General features: G+C 31.4%; 1 protein-coding gene across 2 annotated transcripts in view; it reads right to left on the reverse strand.

Annotated features, from left to right (window-relative positions):
- Positions 1–13,763: 13,763 nt before the first annotated feature.
- The window catches only part of LOC118185557 (trypsin-1-like), a 71,335-nt gene continuing 61,878 nt past the window's right edge, over positions 13,764–23,220 (reverse strand). The window contains exons 7-9 of one of the 2 annotated variants that reach the window (XR_015042787.1): positions 21,688–21,845; positions 16,733–20,108; positions 13,764–16,653 (exon numbers count right to left, since the gene is read on the reverse strand). Coding sequence is in view for 1 of the 2 variants with exons in the window: in XM_035355432.2 (XP_035211323.1) it covers positions 19,950–20,108; positions 21,688–21,845 (317 nt within the window). In the remaining variant the exon portion in view is untranslated. Of the gene's footprint in view, positions 20,109–21,687; positions 21,846–23,220 lie in introns of both variants that reach the window. The other variant, XM_035355432.2, reaches the window with a different exon arrangement.

Raw genomic sequence — 23,220 nt, forward strand, 5'->3', positions numbered from 1 at the left:
GAAAATGATAAGTTCTATCTATTTCTGGACAGATTAGCTGGACAAATGCTTTAATTCTGTATTTTTGCTGCTTTTTTGAAGATATGTGTAGGAAGTTTTATTATCTCCTAAAACAGTATAACCTTAGATTAACTTCTTTCAGTATAAACAAAGTTTACTTTATTATCTGCCACTAGGATAAGCAGCTAATAATGCAGAACTCAGAAGAAGAAGGATTTGAAACACGAATTTAATTAAGTAAGATACCTCGAACAGCTGCCATAGGCAAAATTCTCCGAACTTTAACATAAGCTGAAAATACCGCAATTTAGCGTTAAAAAATCATAATCTTTGTTTAAAATACATTAAGGGGAACAAAGAGTATCTTCAGGTTATCTTAGATGTTGATTAAGCTTTTAATAGCAAATGTCCAATGTCATCAAAATTAAGAAGAAAGATAAAAGATGATTTCTATGAGTATTGAGAACCCCAATAGATTTATTGCCTAGATGATTATTTGTCATTACACTGAAATGTCTGAACTGGATAGCTAAGCCTTACTGAAAAAAAAAACTTTACCAGTTATTTACATAATATTTTTCAAATTTAACTCTGCTGCAGGGCTACTCATGTGTGATATTATTTATCTCATATTGTATGCATCCAACACTAAAATATACATTCTGTGAAATTTAGGGGTGAATAGTACAGTATTATGAAAGATTTCTTGATTGTTGATATTAGCTTATTGTATGATATGGCAAAAAGAATTTGGTACTCTTTCGCATTTTAAACAAAAGGACGTAATGCCATTTACGGAGAACCATGCATTTCGGACACCCATTGCACGGTAAAAACAGTTTGGCTATTCATATCAATTCACTGCTTGATGTGACGTAGGGAAGCTTGTACGCTTTTGCATCTTAATAATTTAAGGATTTGATATCATTAACAAAAATCATTCCTTTTACACATTTATTACAATGCTCGTATAATAAACTTTGATATCATTTTGCTGTATGATAATGAGTAAGAAAGCTGGTGCTCTATTGGATTTCATGCACTTAAGACTTTGATATCATTTCCGAAAGCAATTTATTTCAGAAATCCAATTTAGCTTAGCCAGAGAGCTTAGATATTGACGTCATTTTTGGATGTAGAGTGAGGAAGATGATACGTTTTTGCATCTTATAACCTGATACAGTTTGCAAACACCATTCATTTCAGACATCCATTACGGAATATAGCTAGCTTCGAAGAGGTGTTTTTTCTTAGGATAGGTTATATTTAAATGCTCACTTGGTGGCTTTTCAGTGCACTAATGAAACGAAAAGCTAACATTAAGTTCCTGAAAATGTTTATTGGATTTTTTTAGACTCGTGTTCAATTAAGATTGAATTAACGATACATTTAACTTTTTATGTTCTCCAATGTTGAAACTCCTTATGTTGAATTTCTTGCAGTTTATATCTGTCATATTCTTTCGGTAAGCTAATGTTAAGCACTAGCAAAAGTTTATCGGATTTTTTTAAAGACACGTATTTAATTAAGAGTGAATTAATCATACATTCATTTTATGTTCTCCAAAGTTGGAGCTACTTATTATGAATTTCTTGCAGTTTATCCTTGTCGTATTCTTCCTGAAGGCGGTTGATCTGGCCATTTTTAAAACGTTTTCAGGAATATGCAGAATTTCAGGAAAATAAGTTCAGAAAAGTTTCCTTCATAGGTTTCACACATAAGGCGTTTTATTTTCTTACCCCACAAATGGCTTATTTTAAGCAAAAAAAGCATGCAATGACCTAGATGATTTAAATTTAAATGTCTTAGGTATATTTTAAGGTGGTGAATAAATATTGTAACAAATTTATAAGCTTCGTAAAAATGCAAAACTTTTAATTCTCAGTAACTTTTTTGAAGAAGTTGCAATGACGCAAATTCTTTGCATCTAATTTTATGAATTTATTGCTTTCTGATTGCCTGGAATACTAACGCAAGAAGCAACCTCCCAAACGGGAATGCCGAAAATTTTGTTGACGCCAATCAAGAGGATGACACTGTTGTTCATGAAGCTATCGTAATTCTGAAAACATATTTTGGCAGTAATTTTTAACTTTAACTCAGGGGCCTCTATTCTTGAAATGTTTTGAAAAGCTTCGTAGTAAGGCATATTAGTTCAGTACTGGAAGGGAGGAACATGAGCCGTTATAGCTTTTTGATTTATATCTTTATTGTCAAACTCATCTACTGTGAAGATTTCTGGATGAACCATCATCCAGAAGAAATCCATCTTTGAAAAACTGCATTGACGTTAGTTCTTCAGCATTCTTCCCACATATTATTCCATAATATTAAGTATCTGGTATATTATTTCATAATGTTGTAGAACTGAGGTTTATCTTATAATCATCACAAAGTCTTTAAGGATATTCATACTTTTGATGATGATCTTTGACGATCATTTTACAGAAGCATTTATTTTATAGTTTTATGCATCTCCATCTTCTGCAAAGTCATTAATTATTAATTGCTGCCGTGAATGATCGTGTAGCATACTTTCTTAAATAACTTGCTTCTTGCATAAGAGCATGGCTGCTTTTGTAAATTAATGACGTTTGATGATAATTTAATCTCAGGAGTATACATAATTAATTAACAGCGAGAGCTGGTTTTTCGTTCCTTAAATGCTTAGAGGAGGAAGGTACTCTTGAGACTTAAGGATTTACATTCTCAAAGCTTAGAGTGAATATTAAAAGTGAATGCTAAGAATTTTTGTTTAAACTATTTCTTCAGTAAAAAGTAAATTGTTTTATTTATTTCTGGTTTCAAGATTTCTCTTCATAAAATATATTTTTTTTTAACTTTTACAATAAAGGCAATAATAAAATTAACACTTCAGATTTATTTTATTGAAACTCTTCATAATTTTTTTGAGTCATTTAAAACGAAATATTATTATTGTTTTGATTCAATAAGAGGGATTTATTATAAGCCATGTAAAACAATTTAAGATTTTAAATCAATAGAACCATTCATTGATGCTTTTCTATAGCAAAAATTAGTGTTAAATGTTAGGCGCAGGGAAAGTGTCTAGATAGGTAGCAAATAAGGATTATAACTGATAACCTTTTACCAGATGATTATAATCATGACCAGATAAGAACTATATGTTATTACTTCTGGCCTATTAGCGAAGTGGTAGAGTTGCTGCCATAACCTTGGGTCTGAATTTGAATCGTGGAAAGATTAAATTAATCGATTAAAGCAGAATTTCTCAAACCTTTTATCATTTAGGAACCACTAGACTGCTTTACGGACCACCTTATTGTTGTCCCATTCGAAAGCAAATTTTAGCCTATGCTGTAAGACATTTTTTTTTCCCTGTTTACCGCGTGCCTTAATGGTGGAATTAAAAGCAAGTTCAGCTGGCATCGGAAGGTCTTTCCTTTTGCATTACGATTTTTTAAAACTGGATTTTAAAAACCTCAGAATAAGACATTACTATTATTTTTTGCTCGGCCCAATTAGAATTCCCTACAATGTATGTTTTCTATTATTTGCTGAAAATTTTAATAATGATTTGCTTTTTAAAAAAATAATATTTTTTAGCCCATAGGCTATTAATTTCGTTAGCCCAGAAGGGCTATTAATTTAGTTTCTGCATTTTGCGTCGAAAACTTTAAATGTCCGTTTCACTTTTCAAATTGTTGCCATCAAATATTACCACCCTATGTAACATTTAAAGGATTTAAATAATGAAGAATCTGTATCAATGTATGTATGTTTCTAGCATTGCGATAAAGCAACGGTACCTACAGCCATCCAATTTTGCATAACGCAATCCACCACCAAATATGGGCATCAAGAAGCCCTAATTTGGAATTTGTTTTATAATCGATTTCATATTTTGTAACAGTTTAACGAATTTTAGATTAGCAAACTCAAGGATTTCAAAGCGAGCAATGGCAACACTGTAAGGGAAAAAAAAAAAAAAAAAAAACTTTTTATCTTCAGCGCGCGAGACTGTGTATCGGAAATTCTAAAGGTATGCTAATTTTAAAATTATTTTTCGATATTGCTGTTGAATTGAATTTTATGGTTTAAGCGCAAAGAACGTGATATTTAATAAATACGGGTAACACACAAAACGTTAAAAAAAGTCCATTTGGGCGTAATGTAAAATCTGAGAGCTTTCAGATCTTTCGTTATGTTTACTTTCCTTCAAGAGGAAAAAAACTTTGCTATTGTTTTGTTATTAAGAGGCTGTTTCTTGCTTAATTTTAAATACATTATCATAACTGATGGAGTTAAGGAACTTTTAATGCTCAATAGCACTCACTTTATTAACACTCAGCGCAATAACAGAGAGAAAGTGTTTGTTTTCTCTGCTTGTTCATTATTGAAATTAACATTTAGTGGAATAAATTCAAATTCTATTGTATTGTGTTTGGATACTTAACGATTTTCATCGCAGTTGCGTAAGTGTGGTAAGTCTTGTTTGCGTAGCTTACGAAGTCCTGTTTGACTGACTCACGCCCATTCAATACGAATGTGCGTGCATTACTGAAGAAGAACAATGTAACAATACATATTTCATGAAAACTGAGGCAAAAGAAAAGAAGCGTTTATATTTTTCTCCCTATTTCTCTCAAGGCCATACCTTTTTGCATGCAGGTTAAAGAACGGTCGATAGAAGCCCCGAATAAAAATAAAATTCGCAGACGTTCTGATGGCAGTGAGCGGACAAGGCCAGTTTGGCAAAGGATTTTGAGAAAAATGTCACTCAAGGTCATTTGTGTTAAAAATGAAACACGCTTAGATAGTTAGTTATGGTCGTCTGTCATCTAAATTTCTGGCTGCAACTGCTAATGAATCGCAATGCTAATATTCAGAATATAACAGTACAATTAAGAATTAACTTTGTTTCCTTTCACCCTCTTTTCTTGGCTGTTTAGAGCCTTTAATTTGTTTGATCGAGGTGTCTGTTACAAAATTCTTTTATTAGAGGCTGACAGAGCCTATAGAACTTTAAAGGTAATCCTTTATGGAAACAGTAAATTGATAAATAAATAAAATTCTAAAGAAATTTTATAAAGCTTTCACAGAACAGATTTCTATTGAAATGTTACCTTGTAAAATCATGTAGAAATTTCATACACCCTTTGATATTCTATAGAAATCTGCAAAGTATTCAATTACTCAAAGCACATTTTTAATTTCTGATGTACTATGGTGGATATGGAAGCGCCAAAATAAATTCTTTTTACTCATAAGCGTTGAATCATTCTTCAATGGAAATGTTTGGCTTTTTACTTCAGCGTAGTTTTTCTTAGCTTCTAAATATGCGTAATATTTTGGGCAAATTTTGTTTTTTTATTGAATATTTTTAGCAGTTTTGTCAGTGTTGGTCATATAATTTTAAAATTAAATTTTGTAAAAGCATAAGACCAATCTAAATCATAAAATTAACCAAAAGATTAAATTTATGCTCTAAAGTATAAAATTTTAATTCTCAAAATTAATGATTTTAACTATTTCACATATATGTAAAATTGTTTTCTCTTATATGTAAACCTGATAAGAGAAATGGTTTCTTAATTCTTTTTAAACTTAACTATTATTTAAAATGTGTAACTCTTACTTAAAACTTTACCATTATTTAAAATTTAACGATTAATTATTTATTTTTACTTTTATTTTCTCATTAAATTTAACTATTATTTTTATTTAAATAGTTTGTGAAATCAAAACGTCAATGGAATTTTTTTATTAGGGAAACGTCACACCTGTTCCGAAAGTTTTTATTCCCGCCTCCATTTCCTTCACCATTTCAAACCTTAGTTTACAAAATTTTGCCCAAAATGAAAATTTAATTCTTATTTTAATTGCTAAAGTTATTTTGTCGATTTCATATTACTTTTGAAAACTACGCATATAACCATTCTTTAATTTTAACAGGCATTGTCATTTTTAAATGAGTTCTTTTTTTTTATATTCCGTGTTCCAGAGGTTTTTATAAACAAATACTGATATTATTTGATTTTAAATTATTGTGTCAGTTTTTTGCAATGGAAGAAATTCCAGAAAATGTCTGCCGAAGACCGCATTTTGATGAAAATCGCTCAAAAGAATAATTTCTTTGAATTCATGCTTTAAATGATTACTACCAAATTTCCATCGAATTCCGAATTTCTTTGGTTTTCCGAATTTTTCTAACCATTGACATATCCTGTTTAGAATATAGCAATTGGTTGTTATCCTCTTGAATTTCAGGTTTCCGTTACTTCATGTTTTCATAAAAGCCTTTACTCGATTTTTACTTTCGCAACCGTAATTCGCCCACCAGCGGCCGAGCGGTAAAGTCGCTGAACACTGGTAGTTCGGTCTGAGGTTCGAATCCCGCGAACGGGCTGGCTGCATGGGCGTTTTCGTGGTTTTCCCCATGTGTAACGTGTGTACGAGCCAGTTTCCCTTAGAAAGTCCTCCACGAAGGCACCCCTCCCCTTAGGCAGATAGCCCTCGAGGCTTTGCCATAATCACACACACACACAACCGTAATTCATAGACATATTCCAATTATAAAACATGTTTTAAATGACGCAAAGATTCATTTTTTTGTATTTTTATATTTAGAAAATAAATTTTGTTTAAAATAAGAAGTTTAACTTTTTATAGTTTCCTTGGTCCTTATATTTAGAAGTAAGTTATACGCTTAATAAAAAATAGAACACAAAAAGGTGTGATTCTCGCACAAGAAAAAGTCAAAGAGATATCATAGGAGAATATTTGCATAGGAGACGTACACAAATTGACGAGAGAATATTTATATTTGTAATTAGAAACATAAAATATCAATTTAAGAAACGATTTCTGATGTTAACAGATTCAGTGAAAAATATTTCTATGTATATTGTCATGAAAAATATCGATTAACATAACTTTTTTTTCAGACACAATATCTTATTGAGAAAATCTTACAGAAGTGTTTTTCTAGAAAGTACTGACAGGTTTCAGCATTGTCATATTGCCAATTCTTAAACTTATTTACACGAATTAAATATTAAAAATATTTCTAGTTTAATGAATTTTTTTGTATGTTTTTAAATTATGATTCCAGAGTAATAAAACTACACGAGAATATATATAGCGCATTTCTAACGTTTAAAAACTTATAATTTATTTGCATGAAAATTCTTTTCGGCATACCAATTGCAATAAAATTGGTAGTAAATCGCAAAAGAATATCACTGAATGACATTTAAGGAAATAAAATCAACCTTGAATTATTCTAATTTATTTATTATCCTACCTTTCAACGTAAGCTGAAAATAACGTCAAAAATCGCAAATTTTAAAATTAGATATATCGTCCAATTTTTATTATACGGAAGCCAAGCTTTTATAATGAATGTAGTATTTCTCTAAATAAAAGTATAGAGACCGGGATAAAGTATAGAACGTAAAATTTTGTACGTTAATTAAAAAAATTTAAATACATTTAAAACAATTTTGCAACTGGATGGTCTCCGGAAAACGAATGCGAAAATATAGGCGACGCAATAATGGAGACACTCGGTTTATCCAAAAGAAAGGCTCATCTGGTTAATTAAGTTTTGTGAGCTAAAGTCAAGATTCCAGCGCAAAGGGCAAGTCTTAAAACGCGTGTTACACGTTAAAAACTTGATGGCTTTTCAGAAGACCAGAAATTAGTTCTCTGCTAATTGATTAACTAAGAAGTTTCACCATGCTTGAAGGAACACCATGCTTTGTTACGCATCATCTTGCCTTTATCCATGTAACGTCAAATTTAATATAACTCATTAAATTCCCTAATTTTAAAACCAACAAAAGATGCCCTGCTTATTTGGGTTTCATAACATTTCATCAACTTTAAAAATCGAAAGTCCTATCCTTTAATATACCACTTGTTTCGTAAAGAATTTTACGAAACTTAGTTTAGTGCAAAATGGCGGCAAGTTCATTTTCTGGGAAAGTATTCAGGCATAAAAAAGTACACTTTCAATCCTTGCAGTTAAATGTCTCTATGTTTGTACCTATTTTCTTGCTCAGACAAAAGGTAACAGCATTCTTGGGTGTTCAAGTTGCAATACAGGACTAATTGCTTGGTTTATTGACTAAAACGAAGAGTACTAAGCCCACAGGACTGTTTGCCAAAGTGAAGAGTTTCCGTAGTAGCGGACTTTCCAAGAGGAACTGGTTTGTAACAACGAAATGTATACTATTATATGAAGTCGTTTGGTTTGTAATCATGTTATACACGGAGAAAATGAAGCAAATTTCATGTGGCTTTCCCTTTCGTTGGTAATCGAATCAGGGACCATTACCAATGTTCAGCAATCTTATTCATTTTGCTGGTTCACTGACGGCAGAGCTGTATAATCGATGAACACTGATAGTTCGACCTAGGGTCGATCGCATACCAACCGACCAGCTGCATGAGCGCACTTTTTAGGTTTTCCCTCCGTATAACGTAGATACGAGCCATTTTACCTTAAAACGTCCTCCATGAAGGGATCCAAATAGCCTGCTAGTGCTTTGCTATAATCAAATAAACCAATCAACCTTATTCGTTCTGCATCTGTAGTTCCAAAAGTGCAGGGGGCTAAGCGGTAAGATCGATTAGATTGAGCTCAGGTAGGTAGGTTTAGTGGTAGCTTAGCTCGGCTTCAAATCGCTTTCTTCCATGTACAACATGAATACAAGGCGTTTTCTTTAAACAACGTCCTCCACAAAGGCATCCCTCTCCTTAGGCAGATAATTCTGGAGTGCTCTGTAATCTTAATAATCTAATGAAAGCCAAACCAAAAATAAAACTACTTCTTTTCAGATCATCAACTTGCTATGAGGGCACCTAATAATACATGCTTTTCAGAAAGCATTTCATATTTGTATATGACTTTTCCTGTGTATGCAGCCATAAGCAAGTATTTTGTCTAATACTTTCACAGCTTAAAAAAGACAAAGATTTGTTTGGCTTCATAGGAATTAATAAAATTTTCTAATAAATTAATGGCAATTCAGATAGAATTTTCTCTGCGTTTTAGTTTTGACATTGGAGCGAATCTCGTCCTTATATTAGTAACAACAACAACAATAATAAAAAAAATCTGTAAGGTTTCAGATTTTAAATTACGTCCGAAGAGGAGTTTTTTTAACGTTTTGTGTGTTATCTTTATTTGTTAAATATCACGTCCTTTGCACTTAAACCATGAAATTCAGTTCAATAGCAAAGTCGCGAAATAATTTTAAAATGAGCCTATCTTTAGAATGTACGATATACAGTTCCGCGCGCTGGAGATAAAAAGTTTTTTTTTTTCCTTCCGTAGATTGTTGCTATTGCTCGCTTTTAAATCGTTGAGTTTGTTACTCAAAAATTCGTTACAGTTTTATAAATATGAAATCGATAATAAAACAAATTCCAAATTTCAAATTTGGTCTTCTACATGACCATATTTATAGGAGGATTACGTCATTCAAAATTTGATGGCTCTAGGCACCGTTGTTTTATCACAATGCGAGCAATATACATACATTTATGCAAATTTTTCATTATTTAATTTATCAAATATAATGCAGGACTGTAAAATTTGGTGGCAACAGTTTGAAAAGTGAAACGGACATTTCTAGTGAACCAACGTAAAATTGCAAAACGAAAACAATAGTCCTTCAGGAACAAAGCTTCTTTGGACTAATAATAATAATTTTAAATCCGTATGTAGCAGGATCACAGTATTCAGCTAAATGTGTCATTAACGAAAAAAAGTTTGGACATCATTGGGTTTATAATGTTTGATGCAATAACTGTACATTTGTATACTTTTTAAAATTCGGGTCTTTTCTATAACTTTAATATTACATCTAACTTGAATATCTCAAGAAAATAACATACGCCATGCTTTAAATTCTACATTATAAGGAATTTAGCTAAAAGATTTGAATTAGATTGATGGGCAGAGAGAAAAAGTGGAACATGTACATTGTTAGGAAAACTGTGAAACTCTCTAAAAAGGTTATGGCAGCCATTACTTTACCAACATGCCATCATACCAAGGGGCACTTAAAAATTATTACTTTTAAAATTATATTTATACTTGTTTTCGAACAAAATTTAATTTCTATTGCAAATAAAGCTTTTTATTGAAGTTTCTTATAAGGTTTATTTATTAAAGTTGCTTTAACATAAATGCTGCAGATATCTATAAGGCAAAATATGGAAGATAGCATCTGAATGAAAAATTCAAAATTAGAAAAAATGCAGCCTAGATTGATGCAGCCCGATTTTTTTAAAGTTTCCCCACCTTGTTGCTTCACTTTTCATAAACATCTTAAAAATTATTAAAATATTATTTATAATAAACATGGGAATACAATTTATAATTTCATTAATTACACAAAAAGTTACTCTTTTGAAAATGATAGAAACCAAATCCAATTCTCTAAGCATTTTTATTCATTGTGGCGCCATCTAGAAGGCATTTATGTAACTAAGTTCAATGATCTCAAAAACTGAAATAATAAAAAGGTGCACCACATATAAAAAATCTCCCATTTTTTGGATTAAGATTATTAAGATCATAGACTATTTTGGACTATTAGCATTACAGAGTACCAGGAAAGAGGTGAAGCATCAGAGTGGAAGACTATTAAAAAGTTGTCGCGAGCATTTAGATACTACGATACTTTGTTTTCCATCTCGCTTGTTTACATGTTTTTGTGATGTGCAGGAGCGATCGAATGCGTTGCAATGATGTATATAACTATTTACACATACGTTTCCTTTGTGGAATAATATTAACTACGCATTTCATTCTGTTCATTATTAATAATATTTTACTACTTGAATTATAAGATAGGGAATTTCATGGCTTAATTGGTTAAGTAACTGTAGTGTACTTTTATGAATGATTCAGTTTTGAGTAAAAATACTTTTGAAATTCTTCCCAGCAAAATCGTCACATGAGTATTAATAATATTTAGTATATATGTATATGTTAAATTTCATAAGACATCGTTTTATGCCCAAAGGAGGGTTAGCCCAGAAGGGCTATTAGTCTAAAAGAGGATTGATTGTGCATTGAATCACTATAAAAGTCTGAATTTAAACTTTTAAAAGCGTTATATAATATTGTTACGAATTTTGTATTTAGATAGTGATTTTAGTAGAATTATAATTAAAATTGTATTTTTAGTTATATTTATATTGTTATAATTTTTATGAAATTGTTGAATCGTTGTACTAGCAGTTGTGAAAATGACAATATTTTAATTTTTTTGTTTATGACAGTTTATAATTTTTTTACCTTTTCGAATAAAAATGTGTGTGTGTGTGATTATGGCAAAGCCTCGAGGGCTATCTGCCTAAGGGGAGGGATGCATGCCTTCGTGGAGGACTTTCTAAGGGGAACTGGCTCGTATACACGTTACACATGGGGAACCACGAAAACGCCCATGCAGCCTCGGGCCGAACTACCAGCGAATAAAAATGACATAATTGAGAAAAAGTTCATTATTTTAGTAGAAGTTTAATTAAAACGAATAACGTATGATGGAGGCCTACGTGATTTTAGTAGAATTATAATTAAAATTGTCGTATTTTTAGTTATATTTATATTGTTATTATTTCTAAAAAAATGTTGTATTAACAGTTATGACAATGACAGTATTTTAATTTGTTTGTTTACGACGGTTTATAACTTTTTTATCGTTTCGAATAAAAATGACATAATTGAAAAATTAACGACTAAACGCATGCTTAAATTCTTTTTTAGAAAAGTAACATTATTTATGCTTAAATGATTGACAGAATAAAAAAAGATCAGTAGCCCTAAATATAAACAATATTGTTACGAATTTTGTATTTAGACAAGTAATTTTAGTAGAGTCATAATTAAAATTGTTGTAATTTTCTGTGTAATATAGCGCCATACAAATTTTAAGAGAAAGCTATGCCTGAAAAGTAAGAATACAGGGGTACGTTTAACATTGAGTAAATGGATATCTCGGTAATTTGTATTTAAATTAAATAAATGTAATTGACCACTACGTTAGCTATAACCGTAATTCCATCCTCTTATTGCTTTCCAGTAATTTCTAGAAGCAGAAAGTACTAGAAATATCTGGCGACCGGTTGAAATCTATTTAAGCCTTAAGAGAGAGCATGTGCTCTCATGTTTAGTTAGCTGCTGTTGTTATTGTTGGGAGTTCAGCGTGAGATCGGATTACCTTCTCTTTAGATGCACTTTGCATTGCATTGTGTTTAACGTTCTTAGTACTTTGAAGTGTAACTACTGATTATACTGTTTCATACTATGAACATTTGTACGAATATTTCTGTAGAAAATTCCAGAGTTATAAAATATGTTTTTGGATAATAATAAATTTTATTAACCTATTATCGGACTTGTGCTTTCAGTCTGTTATGAACCCATACGTACGCAACAATATATTTAAAAAATCTGATGTGTACACCACATGACTTCCTTGTACGGAATATTAAATTATACGCATTTTTTCTTGCATTTTATTTAAACTTATTAGATTGAATTAAACCTTCTTCGCCGACAGCGCATAAACCACAATAGAATAAATGCATTCTTTAAAATTCACTTTGTTTACCATAGCGACACACTGGCGCTAGGTTTACTTAACAGTATTATATTTCATTCATATTATAACTCAGAATGCACAAAATGTATATCATTTAAAGAATTATCAAATCGTTGCCACATGTTCTATTCAAATACTATAATAAAGCTAGAACTATGAATAAAAGAAATTAAGCAAACAAAACAAAACAGAAACATGACATTTTTCACAGACGATTGAGTATTTCTCATTTAATTAATTCAGTTCTCACTTCGCGAGAAGGCAAAAATACATAAAAACTCAAAATATCTATATTAAAAATTACGAAGTAAATTTCAAACGCTTATTTCCTCGAAAAAATTCCAGAAAGAATTAAAGCATGATTTAATTGGCAATAATAAATGAATGCGTTATCTTTGTTCTTGCGAAGCTAAGTTTCTCTAGATTGGCAACAAATCCACTAGTCTCCTGTTTCAAATGTAAACATCAATGGCCGCCATTAAAAACAGGCTTAGCGGCAATTAAACAACTTTAAAATTGCTGATAATTTTAAAAATATTGCACACAGATTTACTAAAGGCATAAAATCCTTAACCGGAAGATAAAAACAACACAATTCAATCATTTTTAAAGCAAAAAATGTACAATTTACAAACATATAAGAGTAAAGAAACTGAGATCACTGAGCCGGGTAATAGAGTGGATATATATATACGAGTAAATATATTTATATACGTTTGGTGCTGCCGATTGCAACCAAATACGAGGTGCACATCTACATGTTATAGCAGTCCTATATACAAAATTTCAACGTTCTGAGGCTACTCGTTTTTGAGTTATGCGAGATACGTACGTACGTATGCACGAACGTACGTACGTACGCACGTACGTACATACGCACTTACGTACATACGTTCGTACAGACGCCACGAAAAATTCTCTTCAGAATTAATTTTAAAGCAGTTTTACGATTTTTTTGAAGGAAAGAAGTATTTTATTCTGTCCTTACGTACAGATATGACGCAAAAACATCGTTAAATTGCATTCGATAGCGGTCAAAATGGATATTTTCGTTGAAATATGCTGCCTGAAACTTTTCGCGATTACAATACTTCCTTTTTACTTCGTACAAGGAAGTAAAAATTAAAAACATGAGACTAACAAAAGACAGTAATCTGATCATGGTATGAATATTTCAATTTATTACGCAAAAAATTTTTAAGTAAACACTTAAGATAAGCCTACTAACTGGAAGAGATATAAAATATAAAATCTTATATTTTACATATTTTATTTGTATATTAGTGTCTATAAATTAAAATAGGTAAGACAAAACTGCAGGTTCATAAATTTTGGTATGGTCTTGTTGATGCACGTGTATAAAATGCGAGGAAGAAACTAACTTATTTTAAGCAGGTTTCAGAAATGTTTAACAAAGATACACACTTTTATTACAAAAAAATATTTATTTTGAAAAATTCTAAAAAATTTAAAAAACATTTTATTATTCCTAGTTGCATACTTCCATATAAAATACAGCTGTAATCTTCACTGTATAAATGTTGATGAGACATTTTAATACTTATATTCCTTCGAATGCACATTATATAAAGATACATTTTATAAGCAATTTGGCATAAAACTATACACTTAATAAATTTGCTTAAAACAATAGAACATATATTTTTTCCAATAGTTCGTAATTTTTATCAATTCGTTTCGGAATTGTAATTTTTAGGTTCGAAGTTATTCTATAGTTAGTCGTGTTAGGGATGTAAATATAATCATACTAAATTTCATTAACAGTTTATGAGAACGATTTCTAAATACTAAACACGTCACCGATTCGCTCCAGTTCTAACCTCAGACGCAATTACTTTATAAAAACTGCAACGCCCTAGGTTCATTCTGCATAGGTATTTTTAATTAAGGCATAACAAAATAATTTTTTTATTTATATTCTAAAGCCGGGTATTAATCTTTTAAATTATTAATATATAATTATCAAATTTTAAGTAGAGAAATTAATTTAAAGAGCTATAGATATATTACAGTGATACATATACAGTGCCTCAATAATTTAGAACGTTAACTAATTAAAAAGCGATTAACTTATTTAACATATGAAATTCTTTAAACTTAATGGAATGGCATTTATTAACAAAATCTTTTAAGTAAACTTGAATCTTGTAAGTAAATCTTGCAGTAATGATCATTCAATTAATTAAAATTATCATTCAGATTAGTATCCAGTTATCATCTACACATTGCCAAATTATCAAAGATAAAGCAACACGCGCTGAAACTCGAATGCATAAAGTTTCAAAGTTTATCATTATACTGATAAAATTTAATTAACTTCCACATATGCATCTTTAGTACCATGCAAAATATCCAAAAGCTCTCAGTTTCACGCCATACATATCTCAACATTTCGGAAGGCCGCCCAGACAGTATAGTGGTTAAGGGAGCCTACTGCGGTACCAGAAGGCCCGGGTTCGAATTCCGGAGAAGGCATGGATGTTTGTAAATCTTTGTAAATGTATAGTGTCTTTGCGACATGGGGGCACTCTAAATATATGGCGAGCCGAAAGTTCTCTCGAGAGGTTGTGGTAGGGAAAGATGACTTTCATGGCTTGTTCTGATGTTGCTGCCAGACAAGTGAGGTAAGTTTCGGGAGCAGTGTGGATGGCGCCTGTGGTGAGTTGTCATAAAGTCACAACCTCAGTAACTGCTCTATGGTACACAATATTATACCACATACCTACAATAAAAAAAACCTAAAGGCCATTTTGCCAGGAAAAGTGTGTGGCGTTAAACTGTGTACTCGTTAGCTATGTGGTATCACGGGTGCACTTATGAAAATTTATTAAATGTTTTTATTATGATTATATACTTCGAAGAGTTTATGCATTTAAGGTGTAATGCATGTTTCGTTATCTCTGCACAATCATGAATCATGTTTCGTGATCAGGGTAGCCATTTTTGGACAACTTATGTTTATTTCCATAAGGAATTTAACACTTTTATACAATGTAATAATTTAGCTCAAGCAATTATTCCAGTCAACAATTTTATTTAGTTTAATAAAACTATCAGAAGGACTGTCTCATTCAAATGAAACCTACTTCTAAACAACCGTTCCCTGGGGCAATATATTACATATTCTGTTTCTCAGTTCCTTCAAGACTTTACGCATTAAATTAATAATTTCCTCTTTCCGAAACGAATCGCTTATCGCATTAGAATTGCTTTCAGGTAAATGAATTTAAGTCGCGTAAACAATAAGAATAGCATTTCTATTAACAATATTCTTAAAAAAAATAAGATGTTCATTCGTTTATTTACCTTAATAAATACATCATGATTTAAAACATTCGAAGACTTAATATCATAATATATCATCAAAAGCAATATGTTCGCAATTAAAATTTGAATACATTTTGATAACAAGTTTATGCCAGCATAAACTGACTGTTCGATTGCAGTTTTTATTATAAGTACATACATCTGTGTATCTAAAATACATTCAGAAACAAACATGTAATGAGTTTCCAAACGAGTGACACTCATGATTATTTTTAGAAATGTTTTACCATATTTTACCAAAAATACAAATGAAAAATTTCAAGAGTTTACAACTGATTCGTAGCCATCGCACCACGTAAAAATACAAGACGACAGATTATTTAGTGCTCTGTTTTATCCATGATATAAATCATGATCACATTACATGATTTGATACACATGATTATTATATGATTTAATTGACAGCATTATTCACATTGAAAATAATTTTGGTACATTATGTTAATTTCTTGAATGCAAACTACATAATTTTTTAATTAATTATCTTTTACTTTTATAATATTAAGTTATTGTATCGAATGTATTTTTAATAAACCTAGAGGTTTCTATGCATTGTATTTAAAAATCATCAGCGCTATTAATAGCTATTTTTCTCCACTAATTGGGCAACTGCTTGTTGCTCCACTAGTTGAACAACTAGTTGGGTCAGCTGGTTGTTACTCCACTAGTTGGACAAATAGTTGGGCAACTAGTTGGGCAACTGGTTGTTGCTCCACTAGTTGGGTCAACTGGTTGTTACTCCACTAGTTGGACAACTAGTTGGGCAACTAGTTGAACACCTAGTTGGGCAACTGGTTGTTGCTCAACTAGTTGGGTCAACTGGTTGTTACTCCACTAGTTGGACAACTAGTTGGGCAACTAGTTGGACACCTAGTTGGGCAACTGGTTGTTGCTCAACTAGTTGAGTCAACTGGTTGTTACTCCACTAGTTGGACACCTAGTTGGGCAACTGGTTGTATATTATTTGAGTAGAGAACGTAAACGGATATTACACAAAATGAATTTCTTTATTTTTAGTAATTTTTAGAGTAAAGACGAATTACAAATTTTTTCGAATACAAATCCTAAAATTTTCTCGAATCTCTTCAATCTTCAGAACATCGAATTTTTTACATAAGAACAAGAAGAATTAATGGGGTGAAGCCAAATTTTAAAATTTTGCTTTTAATGAAAAATACATTTAAAAATATGTTCTTTTAAAAATGTTCCTAAAGGTAAAGGAAATTTAGTAAATAAAATACGTTATTAAAACACTTAAGTTTCATTTTCTCATTATAATTTGTCAAATAAATATTTGAGTAATAATTGAAGTCTTTTAAATTTATTTAGATTATTTTTAAATTAAAAAAAAAGTGTAAACGAAAAAGTTTTATTTCAAGAATTCTCTCCAGAAAATTAAGATTGTGACACATATATTGATGATCAAATTTCAAATGTAACAATCAATTTCAAATGTAACAATCACGTTCGTTAACGTTAATACATTTCTTTTGCTGGACAGCAAACTAATCTTATCACTTAATAAGTTTTGATTTAAAACGTTTAATTTGCATTTAAGGCTAAAGGCTAAGATTCGAAAGATTAAAAAGCGTGAAGATTTCAGATTTCGAGTTCCAAATCTTTCTTCAGATTCGTGGAATTCGAGGGTTCGTACGTCCCATCCCTAATCTTTGCTCAACATCTGAAGTGGTTTAGATTTCCTTCAAAACTTCATTAAAAACAGTAAGTTTTTCACATGACATATGTAATAAAATGTGATTCATACAATGACTATACGAAGTGTTCGAGAAAGGTGTCTAAAGAATGTTACTTCCTCATGTATATCCTAAAACAATTTCAGCACGAGAGGCTGAGCGTTTTGTAAATGCAAAATTTACCTTTTTATAATCAATCTGTAAAGCAAAAGTGTATTCAATGAAATAATCCTAAAGCTTTAATACGTAGAAAAGGTTCTAAACTTTTACGTGCAAATATTGATGATCGCGTTATGTTTTATTCAACATAGAATCCTTCACTTCAAGGAAGAATTATTTCATTTTAAATTTCTTCCTAAATCTGACCGAAATCGCGTCTTAATAAGCATAGAAAAATGGTCTGTGCCAGTCAATTTGCTCTACATTATCTCAGTGAATTTGTCACGTTAAAGGAAAAGTATGGAAAGTGTGTTAAAGCATAAAAACATTTTAACTAAATGAATTTTGCATTTAATAGGTATGATTTATAACTTTAGACCTTATATTTACCGAACTCTCCAAATTCTTAATGCTGAAAATATTTTCGTCAAACCATATCCTTTATAGACTAGAAGAGAAACACGCTAATGTGACAATCAAAATCGTAAAAAACAACCTTATATTTAGCGTAGGTATAATGAAACACTCAATCGATTTCGAGGGCAGCTAAAGGTCCTCCTCATCAGGAGAAAGAAATACATAGAAAGAAGAAAATAGGAATCACAGAAACACGTGGTGCTTATCAGCACTGCACGTGGTTATAACTAGATTTTTAATCAGAGTTGCACTGGCCGCCTACTTTTACTGAGCCAGGCTGTCTGATCAAGCATAAAGAAATATTAGCGAAGTTAAAATAGGGAGCGAGGGCAAATGCACATTACGCTCAAAATCTGAACTTCAAAAAATTTTTTGAAAATGCACAATACTTACTGTTACCACAATACTTACTTAATACTTTTACTGAGCCAGGCTGTCTGATCAAGCATAAAGAAATATTAGCGAAGTTAAAATAGGGAGCGAGGGCAAATGCACATTACGCTCAAAATCTGAACTTCAAAAATTGCCCTCGCTCCCTATTTTAACTTCGCTAATATTTCTTTATGCTTGATCAGACAGCCTGGCTCAGTAAAAGTAGGCGGCCAGTGCGACTCTGATTAAAAATCTAGTTATAACCACGTGCAGTGCTGATAAGCACCACGTGTTTCTGTGATTCCTATTTTCTTCTTTCTATGTATTTCTTTCTCCTGACGAGGAGGGACCTTTAGCTGCCCTCGAAATCGATTGAGTGTTTCATTATACCTACGCTAAATATAAGGTTGTTTTTTACGATTTTGATCATATCCTTTATGTTAAGAAATTTGTAATTGGAATTACATGCTTGAGATCAGTAAGGAATGATGTAAGGAGTTATGTGTAATCCAAATAAATTTATGTGCCATTATATACTTAAGCTCAATATGCAAGATCGTTAGCCACCTCTGTCGAACACTTTGTACGTAAATAAGCCTTTCTTATACAGTAGTTACTATTTACTCGCAATAGTAAGAAAATTATTTGGCAACTTGTAATTTTTCAGTAGTATTTGCGATCAAATTATATAATGCTTCAAATGACGATTCTCTTCACAGCATAACGAATCAGTCTTTCTCATATAGTACATTCCGTAGTGTTTAATGAATCCAATGATATGAGGAAGAAATGTCTTAACATTGGTAAATAAATGTTTTAAATAAAAAGTCATTTGTCATTGATGCTGAAACATTTTATAACACGTACGTTAACAGTTTTTATGAAGAATATAGAAGCAAAAGTAGCTCATAAATCTTCATTACGCACTCATAATTTGTAACAAGAGATGATACCGTTTATCGACGGTCTATGTAATTCAGTTATAATGTACAAGTTCTGCTGTTGATACCTGAGACTTTTGCAGTATCTGCTCTGAAGGGAACACCAGCATTTTCTGACGTACTCGTGCTCAACAGTCCACAAATGCTCATACAGGTAATGATCACACTTTGAGGTGGATTCAAGGGATGAAAATTTTGATACCATGCTGTTCTTGCACGCTGCTAAAAGTTCACATGCTGAAGACTCCGTCTTACCAAATGGTGAATCCTCCATGATCTGATAACAAAGAGCTATGCCAGAAAAAAAACTCGCTCCATAGTTAATGTTTAGACTGAAGAATGGGAATTCAGTGCTTAATAGCCTACTAACAGCATCGGAATTTGAACAGGCATTGTTCTAAAGAAATGAGATGTCATGATCTCAGATGAATTCTTATCCAGTCTAAATATTCGGTAATTTTTGTGTACACTCCAGGTAAGTGAGGCCTTGCACAACCGACTCCCCACGATACCAGCCCGATGAGGGTCGTCCTTCCATCTTCCCTAATTGTAAGTGGGCCTCCGGAGTCACCCTGGAAAACGAGAATTATACAAATTATTAAATAAAGTACAAGGAATCAGTAACATTTTCCAAATGATATAAGACGACAAAAATGTTAAAAGAATACTACTGAATTTCTGTAAATATTGATTAATAATTTATTAATTAATATTTAATATTACTGTAAATATTAATAATAAATATTCATTTAATTGCATTGTTGTTTTTGTGTATTACTGTAATATCGTGTATTGTGTTATTTGGTGCTTTTAGGGTAATAAATTTAAGGTTTATTTTGCTAGTGATTGAATTTATAGAGATATGTTATGGATATAAGAGTTTATTTCTTGAACAAAATTTCAAATCTTTCAATTCTGAGCCCAAGAACGTAAAAGTTAAAACGTCTATTAAAATGTCAAATCCGAGTCAAAACACTCCTGACGGGCCTTACCGACAATTCTTTCAGTAAGTTAGAGACATTTGAAAATTTGGGGAACTTGGCAGCTTTTTGGCAGATTTAGGAAACGCATTTTCGAAGAGCAATGACCGATTTTTACCGAACCTTCAAGAAGCCCATGGAATAGAATATAAATTCGACTCCGAGAGGCAGAACGAGTGAGTTGCTAATCAACTTTGATACCCAAAGTACCAATTTAGTGGTTAGTGCTGCCATCTGTTGGTTTAGGTAGAAAATAATTGGATGTGAATAGAAAAAGTTCTATATTGCTGTACTAAGATTTTTAAAGCAAAAATATTGTATAATTTGGCAAATTAACGACAGAAATAATAACAAATAATAAAATTCATAAGATAAATCATACTGCTAAAGACTATAATGATTTTTTTTTCCTCGTTCAGTGAAGAGCATGTTGTTGTTATGATTAAAAGGGAGTTCTCTAAATTAAGGGAGTTAAATTAATTTCTCTCTAAATTAAGGGAGTTTTCTATGATTAAAGGGGAGTTCTCTAAATTATGTTTAAGAGTTGACTCGGTGAGCGATTTTGGAAATTTACGATATTTCTCGTGCGCCATAGAGGAATAGCTAAATATCCGCGTTCTCTTAGAGCGATCTATAGCTATTTATTGTGCTGTGTATCATTATTATTTATAATAAATTATCAATTTCTTCCTAATCATTCGGAGTGATTATTTGAAAACACAGCCAACGAACACGTAGATTGCAGCAGTATTATTCAGCAAACATTGGTGGTGTCTAGTATTAGTTTACGTGGTATCAAAAGTTACCATATAATACCTGAGCTTCTTTTTGTATTTATTAGCAAACGTAGCTTCTGTTTTCTGTGGGCTCTTTAACAGCACGTAATTAAGTATATGCGTTCTATAACTGAGTTTAACTAAAACATAAAATGTTAACTACAGCATTTAATTTTAAAAAATGATCTGGTAGGAGAAGAGACGAGATTATACTCGATGTAAAGCGGAAATGATGCATGATATGGAAAAGAAAATAAACAGTTGGAAATGTAAGAACAATGTTCGATTCTGTTTAAATATTTGCGTAGTGATATTTGTGAATAATTAATTATTAGTACAATATTCGTGAATAATTAGAAATAAAAGAATAGCTATATATTTTCTATCTAACTTACTTGGCACGAATCTTTGCCTCCTTCTTTGTAACCAGCACAAACCATTGTAGGATACACAGTTTCTTTGCGGCCTGCGATCCGAAGCCATTCTTGGCACATATCCGTCCCTATCACCTCAACGTTTACTTTTTGCAAAATATTTGGCGGAGTTCTTCGACCTGTAAAGTAAAAGGAAAAGCAGTTCTTATCTCGTACAGTCATTTATAGGCATATTACGAACGTCACTGTAATAAAATAAACAAGTTCTACTCAAAATGATAGTTAGGATTTCTGATCTGGTAAATTTCAATAGTCACGATCGAATTTTTTTTAATGAATGTGAGAATGTTCAAAATATCTCACACATACATAAAGAAGAATAAAAAGGAGGAAATCGGTTAAGAGTTAGAAGAATTAATTAATCATCGTAACATTTGCTGAACAGATTTAAATGAACATTTGCTGAACAGATTTAAATGTCAAAGTACCAATTTAATGGTTAGTGCTGCCATCTGTTGGTTTTTATGGAAAATAATTGCATGTGAATAGAAAAAGTTCTGTATTGCTGTACTAAGATTATTAAAGCAAAAATATTGTTGTGGAATTTGGCAAATTAAAGACAGCAATAATAACAAATAATAAAATTCATAAGATAAATCATACTGTTAAAGACTATCATGATTTTTTTTTCACCGTTCAGTGAAGAGCATGTTGTTGTTATGCATATGTAGTATTTTGGGGATATTTCAAGCATTACATTTACATAAGCCAAAAATAATTTATTTGAAATTATGAGTACATAATTTCATTTCGGTATATATTTTATGTACAATTAGTATATACTTAATTTACACACATTAGAAAATACTGAAATACATTACACAACTTGAATAGCATCTTCCTCACCCTTAATTTACTTTTTCGTCTTCATGTTAAATGCGGAGATTCTACAAAAAACATTTATAGTTATTTTAATGGCATAGTTTCGAATTTAAACTTAGAATCAATATCGTCTGATCATTAACAAAGCAATAAAACGCCTCTGCGGATTTTAAGGTCACACTTGTTTGAAACAGGCCATTTTTACAAGGAAAATAATGACATTTGGACTAATGGAAATTGAAAATGATTGATTTACTTGTTTGTCCCCAAATAAAATTCCATGCTGACAAACTGTAAAATTAGGGCTTAAATTTAACAAGGGCATATTGAAACATGTGTCTAACAGTTCTGAAAGTTTGAGAGAAATCAGATTCAACGTCTTTTTGGAAGAACGCAAAATTGTCTATTCATTCGTTCAAGAAGGCCTGAAATGAACGGACCCGCAGAAAAATGTAAAAAAAAAAAAAAAAAAATAAGGGATTTAGGAAAGTTAAAATAAGGGAACGATTTTCTCTGATCTCTTAAGAGTATTGTTCTGAACCTTTTTCTTAAGGTTGGCACACCATACACAGCTAGCATTAATTTAGTCGCCATAATTTTTACTTCCTTGTGCGAAGTAAATGAAGTACCGTAATCGCGAAATATTTCGGGTAATATCTAATTTGACCGTTC

The sequence above is a fragment of the Stegodyphus dumicola genome, chromosome 8 (assembly GCF_044657685.1).
Source record: "Stegodyphus dumicola isolate Sdum_Otavi_A_Nest chromosome 8, ASM4465768v1".
In the NCBI taxonomy this organism is placed as follows: Eukaryota; Metazoa; Arthropoda; class Arachnida; order Araneae; family Eresidae; genus Stegodyphus; species Stegodyphus dumicola.